We start from the raw sequence: 22,493 nt of genomic DNA, 5'->3' as shown, positions 1-22,493 counted from the left end.
TATAGGCCTATAGTGTAGTTCTTATGTTAAAATTGCTTGTCTTGCCACAGACAAGTGTCCACGTATCACAGGCAGGGGTTAGTGCGGCTGGCCTTTAGAAGAGAGAGGGAGAGAGGGTTGGTACCGGCCCGGTGGGCAGTGGTGTGGAAGTCCACAAGTCAGGGCGGGTGAGAGGGAGGGAGTGCCACTGTCCCAGTGTCCCTGCTGAGGGCCTGTGCCATGTGTGCAAGTAACCTGGCTGTCTACCCCGATAAAGTGTCATTCAAAGGTCAAGGTTCAAGGTATTCTTTATTGCTATGTGTTGTGTACAGGGGTATCAGGTGCCCCTAAACCATATCGCCCCTCGATTTCTCTGCCGACTTCACGCCGTCCGCTCGGTTCTTGTATTCTTTATTTTGTTTTACTGAGAATAAGGTTAGAAATAAGTTTAGGGTTAGGCATAGTTTTACTGGGTTTAAGTTTAGGTATAGGGTTAGGTTTAGGCATAGTTTTACGGAGGGTAAGGTTAGGAATACGGTTAGGTTTAACTGTTAAGCATAATTTACTTAGGTTACTTTATGAATACCAGGCCGCGCAGTTCTGCCGGCTGTACGCCCGGGTCGAGTTAGTAAAGGGGCGACTCGTTTGGTATTCTGTACAGGTATGCCTACATAAGACTACAATTATTTTGTCCTGTTACTTTATGACATTGTAACAAAGTTGTGTGCACATCTTATGCCTGTATTTAGGCTGGACATCAAGGTGAGAATCAAGGAGAGGATAAAACATCCACACACTGTTTTTAAGCTCCACAAAAGTTACTTTTATTACTGGCGCCACATTTGGACCCTTTTAGGTCTTCATATGGTATTGATATTAGATTGAACTTTTTTGGCAACACAATAATCATAGTTCAGTCAGATAACTCACAGATAGATTTAACCAATATTTATTATAGAATGAGAATACAAGTGTGCATATAATATTTTACATTGGCGTTCGGCTCTGCTACATTTTTCTCCCTGCTCAGCACAATTAAACACCATTATTAAACATTAAGACAATAACAACCCCCCATGGGGAACAGAAATAACCGGTGGTGCTGGGGTGGCGGTGGGAGCAAACATCACATAACAACAACCAGGAACCATATGTAGAAGGAAGCCAAGGTTCATTAAATAAGGTTAGGAAGCGAAGACCGTACGGTGAACTCCATGTTGCTCCCTGGAAGGAAAGAAACATGCGCAATGGGCTATATGCAGCCATCACTTCCGCGTTCAGCTTCCTTGGTCTCAATTGCGCATGTTTCTTTCCTTCCAGGGAGCAACATGGAGTCCACCGTATACAGTCTTCACTTCCTGTCCTCTTTTCATAGTCCTTGAAGGAAGCCAGGAAGAAGCATGCAGTCTAGTGAGCTTAAATACAGCGTTTCCAGACTCCACCCACGCGGCTGAATGCCGCAACGGCCAGATTCCCGTAAACGCTTGCCCCCGTGGCAGTCAGCTGCGTGGGTGGAGCTTAATTTCCATCCACCAGCTGTCTAAAAACCCGGAAAAGACGCTGGCCGCCAGCAGAAAACGGCCGTGCCTGTCTGGTAGGTTTGGCAACAGCTATACCCTGCCCAATTGGTCAGCTGACTGCCACATCAGCGAATGACATGTGGGTCTTGCACACACTGAATACACCCACATAGTAATGCAGCATATTAACCCCTTGAGTATATGAATGCGCCCATGAGCATAGCATGAAACCCCTCGAGTATATCTGACTGAACTAACTCCGCAAGCTACGTATCAAAAGTTAATTAAAACACATACAACAAAGGAAAATAAATGAAAAAGAAATAATAATAATAATAATAATAATAATAACCAGTGAGACGCCCTGAGGGCGAGAAGCGACCTCGCCCTAAAGGGCTACTCCACAAGTTTCTTCTTACTCCTATAGGTTATAAACATATTTTAAACATCTGTGTGCATGTACTACAAGTTATAAAGTGACCAGTCAGTGCCAGTGTCCTTGGCATTGTTCAACTCACAGGCTGCCTCTGACGTCACAAAACCTCCAACATGTGCTGTACAATGGGTGACCCTGCTCAGGAGAATGGTGTGGATGGTGGCTGATGAGAACGTCCATTCAGCGCTTGCTGTGGTATCAGAAAAAAAACATTAAGGGCCTGTGTCAAACGAGGTGTTTCTTTCATATGTTTTGAATTGTCTTTCAGCTACGCTGGAAACAGCAACAGCATGATGAGACACTGAGCGAGCGTCTATTCTGCTCTGCACTTTGACATCTAGTGTTTTTATTTGGTCAACTCTGGGCGCTTAGATGAGTGTTTTAGGAGAATGCCTTGCGTTTTCAGCCGGGTAAATCATGGTTTGGTTAACCAACAGGACTCTTCTAGATAATTGTCACTTGTTGACACTTCATCCAGAGAACAAAGTTCCAGTTATGGTTATAATGGGTTTTTTTTAAAGATATTTTTTTGGCTTTTTCTGCCTTTAATGATTGGTGTAAGCATACTTACAGGAAATGGGGAGAGAGATGGGGGGGAAGACATGCGGCAAAGGCCGTCGGGATCGGGAGTCGAGCCCTTGGCATGCCGTCCAGCTGGCTCAGCAGCCCAGGTGCCCAGACGGTTGAGCTAACCGCCCGGGCCAGGTTGTAATGTTTGTTTCCACAATATAATCCATTTCAAGACAATTGGGTCATCGCCCATCCCTCCAAAGTGTAATGGACACTTTGGCCCGTAGTGTAGTGTGTTGACCTTTGAGTGGAGCCACTGTAGAGACAGCCCCCTGGCCTGCACAGTAAAAATCTCAGTTCTATTTTGACTCTGAGAGTGTGTAAAAATGGAACCAAATGGATTTTACAGTGTGCCTTCTGACCCCTGGTGAAATGTGAACTTGTGTGTGTCTAAAAAGATTTACGCTGAACAGTATCTCTCATTTACACTTTGTGGAACACACAAGTACTGTACAAAAGACCACACTGCACATGTACTTGGAAGAGGAAATATATTTGATATACGAGGTTTCAGCTATGAAATGTAAATGACTGCAACGCCACCTCATACATCAGCTGAAGTTTCAAATTAAAAGCGCGATTGGTGCTTAACCTTTGAGAGGTGTGCATTCTAATTTGGCATATTATGAAATAATGGGGACTAAATGCCATGCAGCCGGCTACCTGCTCAGATTAAAAACACTAGCTCATGATTAAAAGAGAGCGCCACTAAATTTCATTATTAAGACACAATACAGAAACAGATTCCAGAACTGATACTGTCTGTATATACTTATCTGTCTGTCTGTTTTTCTGTCTGTCTATCTAATTCGTTTTGTAAGCACATAATGCGTCTCCCAGTTGAGATACAGAACAAAAATACACATTTGTACCAAGATTGTTTAAAACCATTAATGTGTGTCATTTAACCACTTAAGCTCCATTTTATACAAGGACATTCCAAAATAGCCTGAGTTCACAAGACAGCAATGTGACACAACATATAAATTGGCTACTTTTAATGAAATCTCCATCTGTCCACTCAACATGACAGAGTGCGTGTGTGTGTATGCACGCGCAAATCTTTCATGCACACTGCCCGTAGGCCTAGGAAGTCTCCACCAAAAAACCTTTTTGCCGATATCCCGATATTGTCCAACTCCTATTTTCCGATACCGATATGAACCGATATGAACCGATACCGATATATGCGGTTGTGGAATTAACACATCATGCCTAATTTTATTGTCATGCCCCGCTGATGCATTCGTAAATGTAACAAGGTTTTCCAAATAAAAATAAACATTATCATACATTTGGGAGAACTAAAACGATAAATTAAAATCGATAACAATATTTTCCAATATTTCATTTTCATGCATTTATCGCCCGATAATACCGGGAGGTTCATAGTGTACAGTATGATTAAATATACAATCTATCAACAATAAAAGGCCTATCTCACAGCATTTCCCCGCCCCCTTTTTACGCCCCCTTTTAGAGCTAGTGGTGTTATTTTTTTTTCCGGTCCATAGGCTTCCATGTTAAAAGAGGTATTTTCACAAGCCACAAACTACCGTTTTGTAAAAGTAAGGTTTATTCTACTTATTTGAGTTGTTATACCATTGTGTTTTCTTCATATTATTATCGGTCTTTGACATTTTAACATTAGGAAATGTACTTAGATTCTCCAGAGAAAAAAAAGTGTAAATGTGGAAAGCGGGCTGTGAGATAGGCCTGTGACCATGAGATGTGATAATGCTCAGCCGGAAAGCGGGCTGTGAGATAGGCCTGTGACCATGAGATGTGATAATGCTCAGCCGGAAAGCGGGCTGTGAGATAGGCCTGTGACCATGAGATGTGATAATGCTCAGTGATAAAGCGGGCTGTGAGATAGGCCTGTGACCATGAGATGTGATAATGCTCAGTGATAAAGCGGGCTGTGAGATAGGCCTGTGACCATGAGATGTGATAATGCTCAGCCTTAAACATTGGGGCGTCTGAAATGGGAAGTGAGGCCATAGGTTCATGTTAGAGGTCAGTGTCTTACTTAGGCTACATCAAGGCTCAAGCTCATCATGATATCAACCCATCACCTGTCTGTGATCACGTTTATTCTTCAGAAATGTTAACAAAATGTCCATTATTGAGGGTAATCTTTTTTTTGGTGTTTGAATTAAGCATTCTAACATTTTCAATCATTTCCAAATGTTTTCAACATTCTTCAAATTATTTCAATAAACTTTTAACTGAAAGTTTATTTCAAAGTTACATTTAATGCCCACTTCTGAGTTCATCATGTCTACTGTCTCTGATATTATAGAGGTTGAAATACCACATGATCCAAGAATTTGGTTACTGGGTGACGTTACATTGATCAACACAAATTTTAACAAAGAGTATTTTGTGTTACTCGCAAGTATAGCTGCGAAGAAAATCATCTTGGTTAATTGGAAATCTGAAAACTCACCTTCACAGAGACACTGGCTGAATGAGCTTTCATCATACTGTACTCCTGAAAAGATACTGTACAATGTAAGGAGAAAGCCTGCTATTTTTGAAAAGATATGGGGTAGGTTCTTTGAGGTTCTACCTTCAATATCTCCTCTGGGTTGATTTTGCTTTAGTTTTATTTATATTGTTATTTTTATTTATTTATCCGAGTTGATGTTGTCAAGTGGTGTTGTGTACAATACAGAGTAATGAGAGCTGTGTAGTTTACCTTTCTGGGGTTGGGGTGGGGGGTGGGTGGGGGGTGTTGTTTTTGCTGTTTTTTTTGTCTTTTTTTTTTTTAGTTTGTCTTGTCTTGTTTAAAAAAAAGAAAATCTTGATTCTGTAACTCATTGTTTTAAATGATGATGTCTGTATTATCATTAAATACATCTTTAAAAAAGTTACATGTAATATTTTTCCATGAACTACAGACATTTTGAGGTGTTTTTGTGCAGATTGACCTTTTTTAATAACATAATAAGACCTTTAATGCCATGCAGGTTGCTGTCAGGGAGCTATACCTGGCCAGATTAAAGCATCAAGGACTGACTTTCAATCCAGTTTTTAATTTGCGAGCTAACCTGACTAATGGTGTGCTATTGTAGTCATTACCATTTCCTCTCTGTTTGATGACTGACACTAATGATTAGCATAACATCACTAACATGCAGTGAGCGCGACCCCCTCTCCATCTTGTCTCCTACTGCACCTCTCTGTGTGTGTGTGTGTGTGTGTGTGTGTGTGTGCGTGCGTGCGTGCGTGCGTGCGTGCGTGCGTGCGTGCGTGCGTGCGGAGTGAGTGAGTGAGTGAGTGAGTGAGTGAGTGAGAAAAAGAGAGAGAGAAGGCGAGATAGGGGGTGTATGTATGTTCTTAGTTTGTGTTGGAGTGGGTAAAGGCACAGCAGAGGAAAGATACCGAAGATAGGAATGAAGGGGATCAACAAATAATTGATAAAAGATGGGAAGAGAAAACAAAATGTTAGGAAATAGTCGCCAGTTTAGATCATCTAACAACATAATGGAACAATATTTAGTACATTTATGACTAATAGTATTAACATTTAGCAGATGCTGTCATTTAGAGCGACACATGAGTAAGGCCCATGAACCTTAATCAACGACAAGACAAGGAAAATCAAGGATTTACAGTACAGTAAAAAAACAAAAATACATCGCATGGATGCACCTGGGACGTATCCTCAGTGATGTATCCCAAGGTCATCGGGGTTTCGGGTCTCCCAACATCATATAGCCCTCACTCAGGTGACCCAGCCGGGGTTGATCAAGTCCCGATTTACGCCCCATGTAGCTACCCTTGATCAGTCCCATTAGGGAAAAACCAGGGCCACACAATCCATTCCTCCTGAACTACTCTGCCGGGACTGGGAGGTACCATTCTGGCACGTGGAAGGACCAGGCTCTGTGGGTTGACTCCTGTCCGGGCCCCTCCTACGTCTCACCAGGTCCACCCCTGCTCTCACCAGGTCAGGCCCTGTGCGTTGCACCAGACTCCCAGCACCAGGCACTTCATTCAGGGATGGTGGATTCTCGAGCCGCAATGGTTCCGCAGGCTCCACCTTGCCCTTGGTGGTGCCGCAGGCTCCGCTTGAGGCTTGAATGGCCCTCCTAAAGGCCTCACCGTGGGTTTGTTGGGCTTCTTCCTCCCGGAAGACACAGGCTGGGGCGCCAACCCATACTGCTCCCGGGTGCCGTCTACATTTCGGCTGCCACCCGTCTCTCCGGTGTACAGTACAGTACAGTACAGTACAGTACAGTACAGTACAGTACAGTACCGTACAGTACAGTACAGTACAGTACAGTACAGTACAGTACAGTACAGTACAGTACAGTACAGTACAGTACAGTACAGTACAGTACAGTACAGTACAGTACAGTACAGTACAGGAAAAAAAGTATTGTAACCGTCTATGCAAGGAATAATGTCTCAGTGCAAATAGCAAGAAGTGCAGATGCAAGAAGTGCAAAGGTAGAATGTAAGGTATTGTATGTATGGCATTCCCAAGCATGTTTTTGAGTGGCGCCACCCCCTCCTATGCACAGCTTTGTGTGTTTGTGTGTATGAGCCGAGCCGTGTTTGAGTTTGCAGCACGGAATATGATGATTTGATTGGTTGAGCACGGAATATGATATATGATGTATATGATGATGTATGATGATAAGAGTGCCCTCGAGTCACTTCACACAAGTCAAAGTGTGATTTTTATTTTTTTATTTTTGTGTGGAAGGCCCATTTTGGTTCACTCAAGTCCTGCATATTAGTCCAGTAATAATGTAATTTGACCTCTAACTAATTGCAAAAAAAACAAACTCAACTGATTTTTCATCTTCAATATATCCTGAATAACAGAAAGAAAGTTGCCTGGAATTGTCTGAGGGGAAAGTGTTGAAAATGGCCTGTACAGTATGGCCACCATTGACATCCTATTATAAGGCAATATTTTCTAAATTTCCTTATGCTTTAAGTAGCATGTGACATATCAAACTAGGTTGTTGTCATGATGCTGAAGCCATTCCAAGCATTAGTTTTGCATAAAAACACTCATTGGGCTAAATTTGGCCATAGCAACTTGCCAAAATGTAATGAGGTCAGCACATTTGGGCAAGTTGCTATGGCCAAATTTAGCCCAATGAGTGTTTTTATGCAAAACGAATGCTTGGAATGGATTCAGCATCATGAAAACCCCCTAGTTTGATATGTCACATGCTACTTAAAGCATAAGGAAATTTAGAAAATATTACCTTATAATAGGATGTCAATGGTGGCCACACTGTACAGGCTATTTTCAACACTTTCCCCTCAGACAATTCCAGGCAACTTTTTTTCTGTTATTCAGGATATATTGAAGATGCAAAATCAGCTGAGTTCGGTTTTTTTGCAATTAGTTAGAGGTTGATCCTGTATTTTCCATAGATTTCCTGTACTATATGTAAGGCCTTGAGACTCATGGGCTGCAAGGCGAGCGAGTGCCCACGCCGACCATCCGATGCCCTCGTGCATGCCGTCTGAGATGGCAAGGCGTCGAAATGGGTCATTGATTGATTGAATAGTTTATTAGGCAGAATGTACAGCAACAGAGTATAGTCAAACACCAAAAGGGATGTCTTGTTTCCATGTCATCATCACGTGAATCAAAATGAGCAATCCCTCTGCGTTCCCCCTGCACATTCAACCAATCACAGAGTGAGTGGTGTGGTTTTGAGGACCATGCACCGGCTTAGGATTGGCACATGCAATAAGTTTGAAGAGGTTATAATATTCAAGATGAGAAGTGACTCTGCACTGATGAATGTAGCGAGGTCAGAGGTATATTATTCCACAGCTTGGGAGCCAGAAGAGACATTACCAACAAACGGCTGTACGGGGCATTTTCCAAAAAAATTATCAGAACATATCAGGAGAATAAGACTAGCCAGTCACTGCCATTGAAACCGGGAACTCCCTATCAGCAAGCTAGTACTGTGTACGACGTATAGGGACAAATTAATACAAAGTAACAATTTCTTACCACAATGCTGCTGAGATGCCCTTGAGCAAGGCACAGTACCACCAGTTGCGTTGGCTGAGAAGACTGTGATCTTGCTAATTAAGATAAAACATAACGTATAGAAGAATGTTTTTATGTGTTCTTAGTCAGACATCCTGGTAAAATGTATTTTCAGCCAAGGAATTCTGGTTCCATAAGCATTGAAAGCCATGAAAATACATAGACTGCTTACCGATAAGCACCATGTCCCTGGACACGGCTTGTATCGCTAATGAACGCTTTGTATGCATTTCACTATTCATCCGATTCAGGGTTTTTACTCTCTGCTTCCAAGAATACCTCAGTGGCTTCTCTGTGGATGGCCATTTTGTTTCATGTGTCGTTTCATATATGAAATGAACTTTTTCAATCATTCATTCATTCATTGAGACCATATTTCTGCTATCCACACACTTTATTTTATTTTTATCCCAACTTTTCTGCTCCCCATCCTCCCCATGTCTGTCTGTCTGTCTGTCTATCTGTCTGTCTGTCTGTCTGTCTGTCTGTCTGTCTGTCTGTCTGTCTGTCTGTCTGTCTGTCTGTCTGTCTGTCTGTCTGTCTGTCTGTCTGTCTGTCTGTCTGTCTGCCTGCCTGCCTGCCTGCCTGCCTGCCTGACTGCCTGCCTGCCTGCCTGCCTGCCTTGTGGTGAATTCCATTTTCGTTCTCCATATGAATGTCACTTTCTCCTCTCTCATTTGTTTTTTCATATTAACATGGGCTTCTTCAAGTCTTTCTTTCTTTCTTTCTTTCTTTCTTTCTTTCTTTCTTTCTTTCTTTCTTTCTTTCTTTCTTTCTTTCTTTCTTTCTTTCTAAAGCGAAGTCGCTAGCAGATTTTGAAAAAAAGAAAAAAGAAAGAAAAGCAAAGAATAATCAATCGTTAAGCCTTTTGGAAGAAAAACAGTGGTCCTATCAGCTCGCAGTGTCGTTCACACCTCGCAACAACGCACTAGAAAAAGGCTGTTTAATGTTACAAACAGAATCTGTGCCAGGACTGTTTTTGTTTTTGAAGGACAAACCCCCCTGAGGACGACCGGTTTTGCTTTGTTATGTTTCCCTTTCAATGGTCTTCAAACCAAAATACGGGGTTGGAAGGGTTACTGTAAAACTGTAATTATATTACTGATGAAGATGTTTATTTTTTTTTATTTTTTACATGGCTGATTATCCGAAATGTAATCTGATTACTTATTATTTCATCCACAAACAGTGGACAATAACAGAACATTTTCAGAAACTGTGAAATATGCCAACATCACCCCCAAAAGACATGGTCAAACATCAGGAGACCAATTTCAGCTCCCTATTCCAACCCAAAACAATCCTTTCAAAATAAGTATGGCTTTCTGACCAATTCTGGCTTTCCTGCAGCTTTCAAAATGCTATCAAATGTTGCTTGCTGTCCCTGTACACCAGCTTTAAATAGATTCTGAATAGGGGTGCGCAAATGGGTCTTAGCTAGCCTATAGGCTGTATCATGATCTAAAATTAACTTTATTTAAAGATATCTGTTCTCCAAGTATATCAGTTCACTGATCAGGTGGTAGAGCGGCCACTTGGGAACCGGAAGGTTCCCAGTTCCCAGGCTCCCCCAGGCTCAAGTTAGTGTCGAAGTGTCCTTGAGCAAGACGCTGTACGCCTAATTGCTCCTTATGAGCAGGTTGGTGCCTTGTATGTTTTCATCGAAAGCCTGGTGACACGAGGTTAGTTTACTTCCATCCTCGGTGTATGAATGTGTGTGTGAATGGGTGAATGTAATTCACAATCATTGTAAAGCGCCTTGGCGCGCCGCTATATAAATGCACCACATTTACCACACAGAGTGCCCCAGACAAGACTCGGCCATACAACCGCTCTGCCAGTGCCAATCAAGCTCAGGCCCCTCTATTGGCATGGTCGGTTGTGCTTGGGTTTGCCAAGTAGGAGAGTGGGGTTCGATTCCAGCTCGGAGCGAATCATTACATCTGGCATAGTCAGCAGGACATGGAGGAGGTTCTCGTCTGAGGGACATGAAGGGCGTTGTGTGTCGTAGGGGGCGTCATGCGTGAGTGTGAAGTGCGAGGACTTTTTCCCAAAAAATGAGAGTGTAGATGTAATGCCCCATAAGACCCAGGCCGCAACAGCTCTTCCCATTGAGCTTAGCTCTAGTGGCACACACAGCATATATAACAGAATACATATTCTACATGGATGCATTGGCCAGGTCTCATGGAAAGCAAGAATGAATGACCATTGATGCTCCCTGTATGGCATTAGGTGTGTGCAAATAAGTGTTGACACTTTATTTATTATGAGAAATGGGTTAGTGTTAAACCACATTTTTGTACAGATGGTATCTGTAGAAAAATGTGGTTTACACTAACCCATTTCTCATAAATTATGATTATAGGATTATCCTATGTAATACCACTGAAGTTGGCCTCTAATGGTGACAGTGTGTGCACCAAAGCTATAGCCAAGTCTAATGTAAATACGCAAATACATGCAAATTTGCACCGGGTGGCTGAGGCAAATGAAGCAAAGTTGCAATATTCCAACTTGAGCACATTTACTTCAGTTTAATATGTGAATAAACGTGTGAATCTGAAGCGAGAAGTAAAATAAGGAAAACATAATCACTGAGTATTCTGGTGGACATCACTGGTGATTACATTCTCAGTATGTAATCTGAAATTGATCACACTTTTGAACATTGCTTCCACACATTTGATGACATGCCAAGAAAATAAAATAGGGAACACAGAGAACAAGATGCATGCATGCGTGCGTGAGTGCGTCGTGCGTGCATGCGTGTGTGTGCGTGTGTGTGTGTGGAGTGGTAGTAATGGTGCAGGGGGGGGGGGGGGGGGGGGGCAGCTTTTCGAGGGGTAAAGCTGAAAGATAAAGACTTCCTCTCTTTGATTGCGCTCATTTTTCTCTTAGTCCGTTTTCCCTTCTAAAAAACAAAATGGTTCCTGTATTTAACCGGCAGTTAAATATGTTTGTAAGCGAGCCAAGGGGAAGGGGGTGGTGGGTGGGAATGGGAGGGGAGGGGAGGGTAGGGGGGGGGGGGGGGCTATGAATGGGGGCGAGCTGAGGGAAACAAAACCGACCCTTCTAAAAGCGTCTGCTGTTTGCCGGGAATGGCACAGGATGAATAAAAAAACAATATTTAAACAAAAATAAAAAGAACGAAAGAAAAATGAAAGAAATCCCAGCAACTACAAACCCAAAAGAGACCTTCTATCGCAGCTGAGGTTCTGTCCCATCTCCTTTCATTTCTCTTCTGGATTTGTTTTTTTGGAGGAAATAAAAGCGCATGCAGGGCCGTCTCCTCGAGGGGTTCGAATGGTAGGCTTGAACGCTGACCCCTGTGTGACGAATAGAGAGATGAGAGGGAAGCTCTCCAGTGAAATGGAGTGCGAGGGAGAAGACAACAGAAGAGAGGACAGGAGAGGAGGTTGAAGTCTTGCAACCATCTGGTCGTTTCAAGTTGAAGAAAGCAGAGAGATTTTAGAAGAGAGAGGAAAGATGAAACAGAACCTATCAGTGTTTTGGCTAGATCACACTCCCTCCCTCCCTGTGTGTGTGTGTGTGTGTGTGTGTGTGTGTGTGTGTGTGTGTGTGTGTGTAGGTGTGTGTGTGCCCGCGCACGCACGCGTGCACACTAGTCATATTAAAACACCTGGAGGAATTGGCACTGCCAAAAAGACCCATAAAACAAGATGGCTGCCTTGGCAGCCTGACAGAGGGCCAACTGGGCCAAGATGGTGACAAAACTAACTCAAAGGTTTGTAGTGCAGTTTGGATGCCAAAATGGACGCTGTGTCCCCACTACCAACAAAAGAACCTTGAGTATGCTGCTGTAGGATTCCTGTATAGGCCCTACTTAGTCAGACTAAATAAACTCTGTCATAAATAATAATGAGTACGTGTAGTGTATTTTTGTAAAAAATAAAAATAAAAAAATTAATAAAAAAATATAGTTTATTTTTTCTACAGCAGCACCTCCATATTTGCAGGATATGTGGTGTCCACTTAACATGAATTGAAATGCCATATGACACAATTTCAGCCGATCAACCTTGGAGGACATTATACAACATCTGAAATGCTCCTCCTGTTTTCCTTGGTGTTCTGCCAACAGCTTTTGTCAAAAATGTTTCAAATTGCACGGCCTCAGATCTTCTACAAATTGACAACATGTCTCTTCGCTCAGGTAGGCTAAATTTCCACAGGCCCTGAAAACCACAGTCATCATAAAGCCACTCTTAAAAAAGAATACATATAGAAACATCACTAATTAACAATTATAAAACCTCCCATTTTCAACTAAACTATCAGTTAAGTTAACCTGAAAAATGTCTTGGCACTAAACCACTGTTCTGATGTCTTCCAGTCTGGATTTTGACCACAGTACAGAGACTCCTCCTGTTTAAGAACTATAGGCCTACTGTCTGCATCTCATCTGCATCTGCATTTAAAATTTGACCACAACATAGCCTATCCTAAAACGACTAAATTAGTTACTAAATTGATTTGAATACTACTTAAAGGACAGAGCCTACTTTGTGTCTAGGTACTAATTACACATCTGAGCGGGTAAAATGACATGCAGAATTCCCCAAGGCTCCATTCTGGGGCCTCTTCTGCTGCATGTTCACCATTTACATGATCCCACTGGCTCAGATTATGGAAAACAACAAAGTATATGTTATAATTATGCAGACGACACACATTTACATAAAGATATCACATGGGGACTAATATGGTCTATCTATGCTTTCCACGGCAAGGCCATCAGTCGCAAGATAGCAGTCATACTGGCACTGCGTGCGTGCGTGCGTGCGTGCGTGTGTGCGTGCGTGCGTGCGTGCGTGCGCGCGCGCGCGCACACACACACACACACACACACACACACACACACACACACACACACACACACACACACACACACACACACAGGCCATAGAGCGTGTCTTGAGTGTACAGGGTTTGATGTGGTCAGATCAACATATGGAATGTCAGAACAGGTCAGCTCCAGATCTAAGGGTGGCAGTGGGGGCAGTGTCTTGAGTGTACAGGGTTTGATGAGGGCCCAGGTAGGGCCGGCATGTGTTGTGAGCCTCTCTCTCTCTCGCTCTCTCCTCTCTCACACATAAAACATATTAATATTAAAAAAATAAAAACATTTTCCTTTTTTTTGTTGTAATATCTGTAATACTCTTGAAACATTTTAAAAACACAAATATTGTATGGGATTTTTTTCTTTCTCCAAATGGGGTCTGCGGCAAAGGGGGAAGGGGGGTGGTCCAAATACAAATATTGGGGAAAATAATATAGATTTGTCAACCACACAAAACCATGCGATGGAACTACAAACGCACCCAACATTATGATCAGCTGCAGCGCAGCCTCCTCCTCGCAGCTTATGTTGTCTGATAAACTGAAACGCAGCCATCGCAGCGCAGCAGCAGCATCAGTGTGTCACATGACTTCAGCACAGCGACAACAACATGGCTGCAGAGAATCTCCCATCTGAATTTGACGTTGTCATATTGGGCACAGGTAAACACACAGCAATCACATTACACAGTGACTTCACGTGGAATGTCAAGTGATGGAGCTCGAGCCTGTCTGTGTCTTAAATTGCGTTATGTAAAAAGTAATAACTGCATTGTAAACGCTAAACAGTATAGCTTGTCGTTAGCTTGTGGCTAATGTAGAATTGCTGTTGGTGTATGCATTTGTAACGAAACGACACATAATGCAGCAGTACAAGAGAAATATGAATTCAACTAGCCATGGTTCACATGATGATGACGCTCGTCCTTATGACAGTCATGTATCTGGGCTAGCCATGCATGGTTCACATGACGCTCGAGTACTTATGACAGTCATGTTTCAGGGCTAGAAAAGAAACATAAAAACACTTTTGTTTCCTTAAATCATACCTTTGTAACAATCTTTTTAAATTGTTTATAGCAACTGTGAAATATACTTTATTGTAATACCTCTGCATCATTCACTAGTACACACACATTAGGCTACTGACAGTAACTTACTGACTGATGTTTTACATCCACATAAAACGATGTACTGTCTATATGGCATAACGTTCTGTACAGTAGGCCTACTGTTGTATTGAGGGTAGACTATATTGAGGGACACATTTCTGTGAGAAGATTTAATGGTGCTGTATGTGTAGGGAAGAGAAAATAACAGGACTGGATTCATATCTAGGGTTATGGTTGTACTGGAGTGCTGTTTTGTGGCTGTCACTATGGAATAATGATCTTTGGTGCTTGATTGTCACATACCGTATAGAAGTGAGTGTTGTAGTAGTGAGTGACTATCAGGCCTAGAGTATCAGTGGAATATGTTTTAAACACCTCAGACAAAATTGACTATTGCTATGGTCTGAAGCACTGTGTGTGTGTGTGTGTGTGTGTGTGTGTGTGTGTGTGTGCTCTTGCAGTGTTTGGGTAGGGTGGCGGCTGGAAGGGTGTATAGTACTGTATAGGACTGCCGAATTATTCTTCTAGTCTGGCATACTGCTGTCATTAGCATATCAGCTGTTAATTTAGTGTACTACAAATGGAACCAAATGGATCATTTTGGTTCCATTAGTACGCTCTCTTTGTTTGTAGTCTCTTAGTTTGTACACTTGATACATTAATTTACTCAGAGGATTTTACTGCGTGTACTTTTTTTCAGGCCCTCAGCAATAATGCTTGATCATTGCTGTGTATGTGGGGAGGGAGGGAGGCTACACCACGTGAAAAGGATTTATGCAATGTTTTGTTGTGTGAAATCATGTGACTTTCTTATTACACCTGCATATCCTGTTTTCAGCCTGTTCACCTCGTTGGGGTGAACAGGCTCACACATGCACCAGTATATATACAGTATCTCTACTGTGCATACTCTCAGGATATACTGTATATCACTTCCAATTTGACTCATTTATCCTGTATTACCTGTCTCTCCTCATTGGAGGAAATTGGTATCCTGATCTGAAATCACATTTTCTGTTTTTTAGCTGGAGAGACAGGGAGACCCTTGCTAAGTTGCTACTGAACAAAGTTTGTAAATACATCAAAGATGCGATTATAATCAATTTCTAATGGATGAGGCCTGGAAGAGAGGTCATCAGGTGGTCTCCAACCTTCTTAGGGTGTTTCAACCCTCAACCTGCACTACACTCTCCAGTTGGCGGGTCAGCAGTGATTGGCCAAGTCACTGCCCCTCTCCTCCAGGCTTCCAGCTATAGACAAATCCGCGGAGGGGCGCCCCGGGCGCAGCCATCACCGAGGCGCAACCAGCACCAAGTATAGCATTTGCCACACCTGGCCAACAGGGATGTCCGCATCCTGCCGGCCAGGTGCAGCAAAGCAGTGCTGACCACACCCCAGTGACCGCCTCGCCACTGTCCTTTCTTTCATGACAGAACCAACAGGAGGCTCTCTCTGCCTTGTGTGTTCTTGGGGGACTGCAGGCACTGAGAGGTCTCTAGAACTATGGTTTGCCTCCCGTCTAGGGTCCTCCTATGTCTCACCAGACTGTGCATCTGTGCGGTGTGCATGTGTCCGTCCTTGTCCACACTTGGCCTTACTCTGGTGTATTTGAGACAAGGAAGCCTTCTCTGAGTCTTTGTCATTGTTGTTGTCGTTGAATCTGTCCTATCGAGTCTCTTCCTCCCCTCCTCTCAGGAGATTCTGGGGGTATTGCTCATTTGTTCGTTATTTTGTTCGTCAATTTGTCATTTGTTCATTAAATGGGCAGCAGCTGTCTAGAAGCGGTCTACTTTCACCACGTTGTGTACCGGTGATAGAAGAGGGTCTGTAGTAGTGTCTGTGTGGCTGTGCGTGTGCATAGCCGTAGATGTGTGTCTGGGGCTAATCTGGTAAAACCACCCTCTGGACCGATGAGCATTGAAAATGGAGGACCCTTATGTAACCAAGTGTTTGTGTCCTTTCTGGTTCCATCCTCAAGTTGCAGTTTTTGTGTATTGACCCATACTTTTGTTTACAATGTACCCATTCTGCATACTGTGAAATAACATAATCAATCAATCAAGAAAGAATGACCCATCAAGTGTCTTGTGTACACTGCCAGTATAGGCAGTAATCACTAGGCAATGTATATAATGTATAATACATTATGTGAAAATGTGTTATGTATATTACAATTTTGAAAACAAAAATCTCTTACTGGAAGTTAAGTCAATATGAAGTTTAGAGAAAACTTGACATACCGAGAGATGTGTTGAATTGAATATAGACAAAATATAATATAACAATATTATGGATGTAATATTGTGGTGAAGTCAAATTTATTTTTAAAAGTAGCCTAAATAGCAATAGATCTACAAGTTGACAACACATCGCATTGTGACTGTGAGCTTGTAGAGCAGCTGTTTGTACTATGTTTTGGACAGTTTTAAAATAAGGCTTTAGTGATTAAAGTCAGGCAAAGACACGTTCGCCATAACACACAATATTACAATCTGCAAATTCCAGGACACTATCTAGTCTGAGTCTCATGGCATCATGATATTGATATAATATTGATATATTGCCCAGCACTCGCATGTTATGGATTGGATCACAAGTTCATATGATATCCCTCATCAGTGCTGCTCTTGTCATGTGGGGCCTAAAATATACTCCTCCACTCTGGAACCCGGGCTCACGCTCAATAGAACATCATTTGATACATGCATTGATCTTGTGACCAGTTTTTGGTCATGCACTGTGCAGGAGGATGAAACCAACGTTTCGGCAGGTACAACTGCCTCCTTCAGTTTTTGGTCATGACCTACCATTTAAGAAACATGCTTACAGAATGTTTCTGTGCAGTAATTTCATATCAACCAGGCGTTTGGACCTGCATAAATTACAATATTTGTGTGTGTGTGTGTGTGTGTGTGTGTGTGTGTGTGTGTGTGTGTGTGTGTGTGTGTGTGTGTGTGTGTGTGTGTGTGTGTGTGTGTGTGTGTGTGTGTGTGTGTGTGTGTGTGTGTGTGTGTGTGTGTGTGTGTGTGTGTGTGTGTGTGTGTGTGTGACTAGACCAGCTGGCCCGTCCAGATTGCAGGTGACACAGCCAATGGGAGATATCTTGATGTGTGTGACCAACTGACCACGTGCACACACTTACCTTGCGGAGACTTTAGGGCTGTGTGAGTGTCAGCAGCCAGTCAGGTGTGTGTGTGTATTCCTATACACACACACAGGAGGATCAAATGTCTTCACAGTATAGTAGAAATTTAGAAGTAGACGTTGTGAGGACCATTTTCCTGGTCCTCTCAATAGGGCTGTCACGATTACACATTACACTTTCCCTACGGAACACACTAAACCCGACTTATGTTTTATATGTTTAATTCGCCGTTTTTTTATGATGTTTAAGACATGACACAATTCTCTAATTTCTCTTCAACATTTTTCAACATAGAAACGATTTTGACGATTATGATTATGTAATAATTGTGACAGGCTTACCTCTCAAGAAAATGTTTTGTTATTTTATCATTAACATTTCAGGATGGCAATTTTATGAATGCCATTTTTAACTATTTTGGGGCATTTTAACCGTGAGCCTAGAGCCGAAAAAGATCTTGTCATTCATTGGCACTTTCATTGGCAGTTAATGTCCCATTGTCCCCACAAGTATAGAAATACAAACGTGTGTGTGTGTGTGTGTGTGTGTGTGTGTGTCAGTCAGGGTCAGGTGTTATACCTTCAAGCACTTTTCGAAGAATGACACAAAATTACACACACATACGCAGACCATCTGCCCAAGGAACCATGTTGGTTCTTGTTGGATGCACCCTGTCACACACACAGACACACACACGCACATGCGCACACACATGCGCACACACACACAGACACACACACACACTGACACACACTGACACACACGCATGCACACTTGCATACACACACACACACACACACACACACACACACACACACACACACACACACACACACACACACACACACACGCACGTGGCGCGTGCACACTTGCATGAACACACACACACGCAAGCACTCAGTCAGACACACACACGCATGCACACGCATACACACATCTGACACTTGGCATGAGGTCTCAGGTGCAACTGTTTTTTTTAAGATCACAAGTTTTAATTAAATGTAAAATTTAAAAACTTGAATTCACTTTGGAATGTTTTCAGACATTTGGACACCATTAGCATGTTGCTGAGATAAGTGTTAAAGAATTCTGGTTTATTTTATTCTTTGTACATTTCCATAGACGTAATCCATCATTGTCAAAACATGGATAACAAATATCATAGCAAAGGCTTTTGTACCATACCCTTTTTAAAGACAAAAAAAGACAAAACAAAATCTGTAATATCAGCATGCCCTTTACTAGTGTGTAAATGTAATGGCTTTCTCAGTGTAGAAAAATATGCTAAGAATGTGTATCGATTTAAAATGGATTCACCAGTAGAGGCATGTCATTGTTTATGTAAACGTTGGATGGCAGCCAACAGACGGACAAGGAGAAACTGAATAGGTGTGGTCTGAGAGGGAGAGAGAGAGAGAGATGATTGTAGGGCAATGTAGTGCGTGCGTGCGTGCGGTATGTGTTCATTCTCTCTCTCTTTCACTCACCCTCGCTTTCTCCATCTTGAAAAAGTCACATTAGACACTTTATTTATAGGGAGTGCTATCCAGCAGCAAATAGAGAGAGAAAGACAGGCGACGGACAGAGAGAGAGAGAGAGAGAGATGGCAAAGTGTGACAGAATGTTCTATCAAAGCAGAGAGAGATTTATGAGTTCATATAGGATCCATGGTGAGTCGTTCTCCCCCCCCCCCTCTCTCTGTCTCCTTCTGCGTGGTCATCAACAGTCTGTGTGTCCAGCACACATCCATTGTCTACGGCGGTGACACGTCTCTATAGCATCTTTACACTGCTGCCGTTTCTGTTTGTACTAGGGCTGCACAGCGGGCACTATATCAACGTTATATCATATCATATCCATAATATATCGTTGTGATATGAGACGAGATATCCTCTGTTTTTGGACATCGTAATGTCATGGTAATGTGTTTGTTTGTCTTTTAATCACTTAGTATGGCTTGTTTCATACTTAATATTTTAAACATATCTCGAAAAATTGTGACTGAAAATAGCCAATTCTACAAGCTCACGCAGATGTGAGCTTTTAGTAGTGCTACTTTGGCTACTACTACTACTGCTACTTTGGCTATTTTTGAAAATGTTTTAAAAAAGAAAAAAATCATTGATATTATGGCCAAAATACGATATTATCTGATTCCTCACACAATATTGATATCAAGGTATTTGGTCAGAGGTATCGTGATATTAGATTTTGTCCACGAGCCCCAGTATTATTCAGTATGCCTGTGGTATAGTTTGTACCTGTTTACACAACATTAATACAAACTCTGAGTCTATTATATGATCCACCTAAATGTGTTTCCTGGTCCTGCAGTCTGTGTTTTAGTTAGCAGTAGCACATGTGCTTCTTGAGAAGAAAAATAACAGATTTTTTTTTGTATACGGGTGTGTGTGTGCGTGTGTGCGTGTGAGCGTGTGTGTGCGCGCGCGCACAAAATACTTTATATCACTAGCTCAGCTTTCCAAGAAATAAATCACTTTTCCATTGTCTTCAGCTGATAGGATGTGTGTGTATGCGCATGCATGTGTGCGTGCGTAAGAGAAAGATGATGTGTAATTTAGATGAGCATGTGCACTCTTGCAAGATGGAATTGTGTGTGTGTGTGTGTGTGTGTGCGTGCGTGTGTGCGAGCGTACGCGGATCCGTGTGTGCGCGTGTCTCAAGCGCACACGCGCGTGTGTGTGTATGTGTGTGTGTGATGGAACCTTGGGGAGCGAGGTCACTGAAAGAAGGATGGATGGATGGAGGGAGGGAGGACAGGATGGGACAGAAAGCACAGCCATAATGGAGTTGTTCTCTCTCTCTCTCTCTCTCTCTCTCTCTCTCTCTCTCTCTCTCTCCCCACCTTTCAATCATCCTCTCCTGTCCTTTGTCTCTCTGCCCTCTGCTTCTCACCAGATATCTCTTTATTCTCTCTCTCTCTCTCCCCCCCGTCTCCTCTCCTCTCACACAGGGATGTGTTTCAGGTGGTATCAGGTGGTCATTGTTGTTTCTCATGTGTTTTTGTGCATACGCGTGTGGTGCGCCTCACGGATAGGACAGGGCAACTAACTAATCTTTGAATTGCATTGTTTGCTCTTTGTTTTCTTTTAACCTGTACAGCACTTTGGTTGACCTGGTCATGATACATGTGCTATATATATATAAAGTTGAGTTGAGTTGAGTAATCAATATCGAAATAAAAAATAATAGATATTTAGTCATTCTAAATTCATAATCTTGCTCATGTAGGTTAATCAAATTATTGAGAAGCAGGTTTTTTATTTTCTTTTTATTTCTTATATCAACGAATTGAAAAATAAAATCTAATAGCTTTTTTGTATAATCGACTAAATCGATTAGTCTGATGAAGAATGGTGGCCTGCGTAAATAGCGTAAATAGCTGATCTATAAGCTTGTGACTGTGAGCTTGTAGATGTACTATTTTCACTTTTTGTTTTATAATCGTTCATTAATTTCAATTGAGTCAAAAGTTATAAATAACCATGATTTGATTTGATGTCCTATCAATACCGTCCAGCTCTACAGGACAGGGAGGGCACAAGGATCAATTCTTGCACCGATATTGTTCATCCCTAAACTACATTATTGACTATAATAGACTCTTGATATTTTATCAATACCGTCCGTGATATGGGACAAGAAGGATATCGCCTGGGATGTCGTAATGTGATATGGCACAAGTGTTATCTTTTCCTGATTTTAATTGAGCCCTTAAAAATTATATAAAACAAATTTCAAAAAGTCAAAATAGCTGATCTATAAGCGGAAGGCATCGTGAGCTTGCATTTCTGAGCTATTTTTGAAAGTTCTTGGAAAATAATATGATCACACAATACAGTGTTTTGGTCACAATATTCATATTGAGTTATTTTGACAAGAATATCATATTTAATGATATCCATATCACGGTGATTATCACCTAATAATTATATAAATTATAGGCTACAATTCTTTCTCTTTGTTGCAACACACTCTTGCAATGATATCAGATTTCAGGTGGTTGGGTCACGTGACTAGATCCATCTGATATCAATCAAAATTGGAGTGCTGTCACTCCCAGACATCTGTCAGTTAAGAGCAGGTTCAGGTTTCATTTTGTGGATGAACACATCAACTGACTATTGACTAATGTGAATAATGTCAAAACTGTGTGTGTGTGTGTGTGTGTGTGTGTGTGTGTGTGTGTGTGTGTGTGTGTGTGTGTGTGTGTGTGTGTGTGTGTGTGTGTGTGTGTGTGTGTGTGTGTGTGTGTGTGTGTGTGTGTGTGTGTGTGTGTGTGTGTGTGTGTGTGTGTGTGTCTTTGTTTCAGTGTTACAGAGATTAAAATAGGGTGCATTTTGCATCCCAAAACGCAGTTTATAGTTAAGTGACGCAATAAAACCACGGGATGCACTACTGTACTGTTTTTATTCTAGTTTATTGAAAACCTATTTACATCACTGGTGTTAATTTTGACAGCATTTAAAATTAAATTAAATGTATTTAGTCCTAGTCTTTTGAATAAAATGTAACTTAGCTTTAGTCATATGTTAGTCATCTCAAATGTTTTAGATGTAGTCTAGTTTTAGTCGACTAAATCTACAGTTGATTTACTACTATTTTCTACTAAAAATGTATTGCCTTGATGGCGTCCTAATGGCTGATTTTACACTTGTTTGTGAGCTTGTAGATCTGTTATTTTCAGAGCGCAACGCTCGAGTGGCAACCAAACATTACAAGACTTGTCTTTTGGTTTTACTGACAACATTTGTTGACAAAATTATCAACTATATTTAGTCTTAGTTTTATAATCCTAGATTCGTTTTTT

The 22,493-nt window shown here is 41.9% G+C and overlaps 1 protein-coding gene across 1 annotated transcript in view; it reads left to right on the top strand.

The window, feature by feature from the left end:
- Positions 1–13,946: 13,946 nt before the first annotated feature.
- Positions 13,947–22,493, top strand: part of LOC306928649 (rab proteins geranylgeranyltransferase component A 1-like) — a gene marked incomplete at its 3' end in the record, with an annotated part of 48,823 nt that continues 40,276 nt past the window's right edge. The window contains exon 1 of the mRNA XM_079508919.1: positions 13,947–14,068. Coding sequence (XP_079365045.1) covers positions 14,017–14,068 — 52 coding nt within the window. The 5' untranslated portion in view covers positions 13,947–14,016. The remainder of the gene's footprint in view (positions 14,069–22,493) is intronic.

The sequence above is a fragment of the Electrona antarctica genome (assembly GCF_951216825.1).
Source record: "Electrona antarctica genome assembly, chromosome: 8".
Taxonomy (NCBI): domain Eukaryota; kingdom Metazoa; phylum Chordata; class Actinopteri; order Myctophiformes; family Myctophidae; genus Electrona; species Electrona antarctica.
The sequence above is the reverse complement of the archived record's forward strand: the minus strand, read 5'-3'. Positions and strand labels throughout refer to the sequence as shown.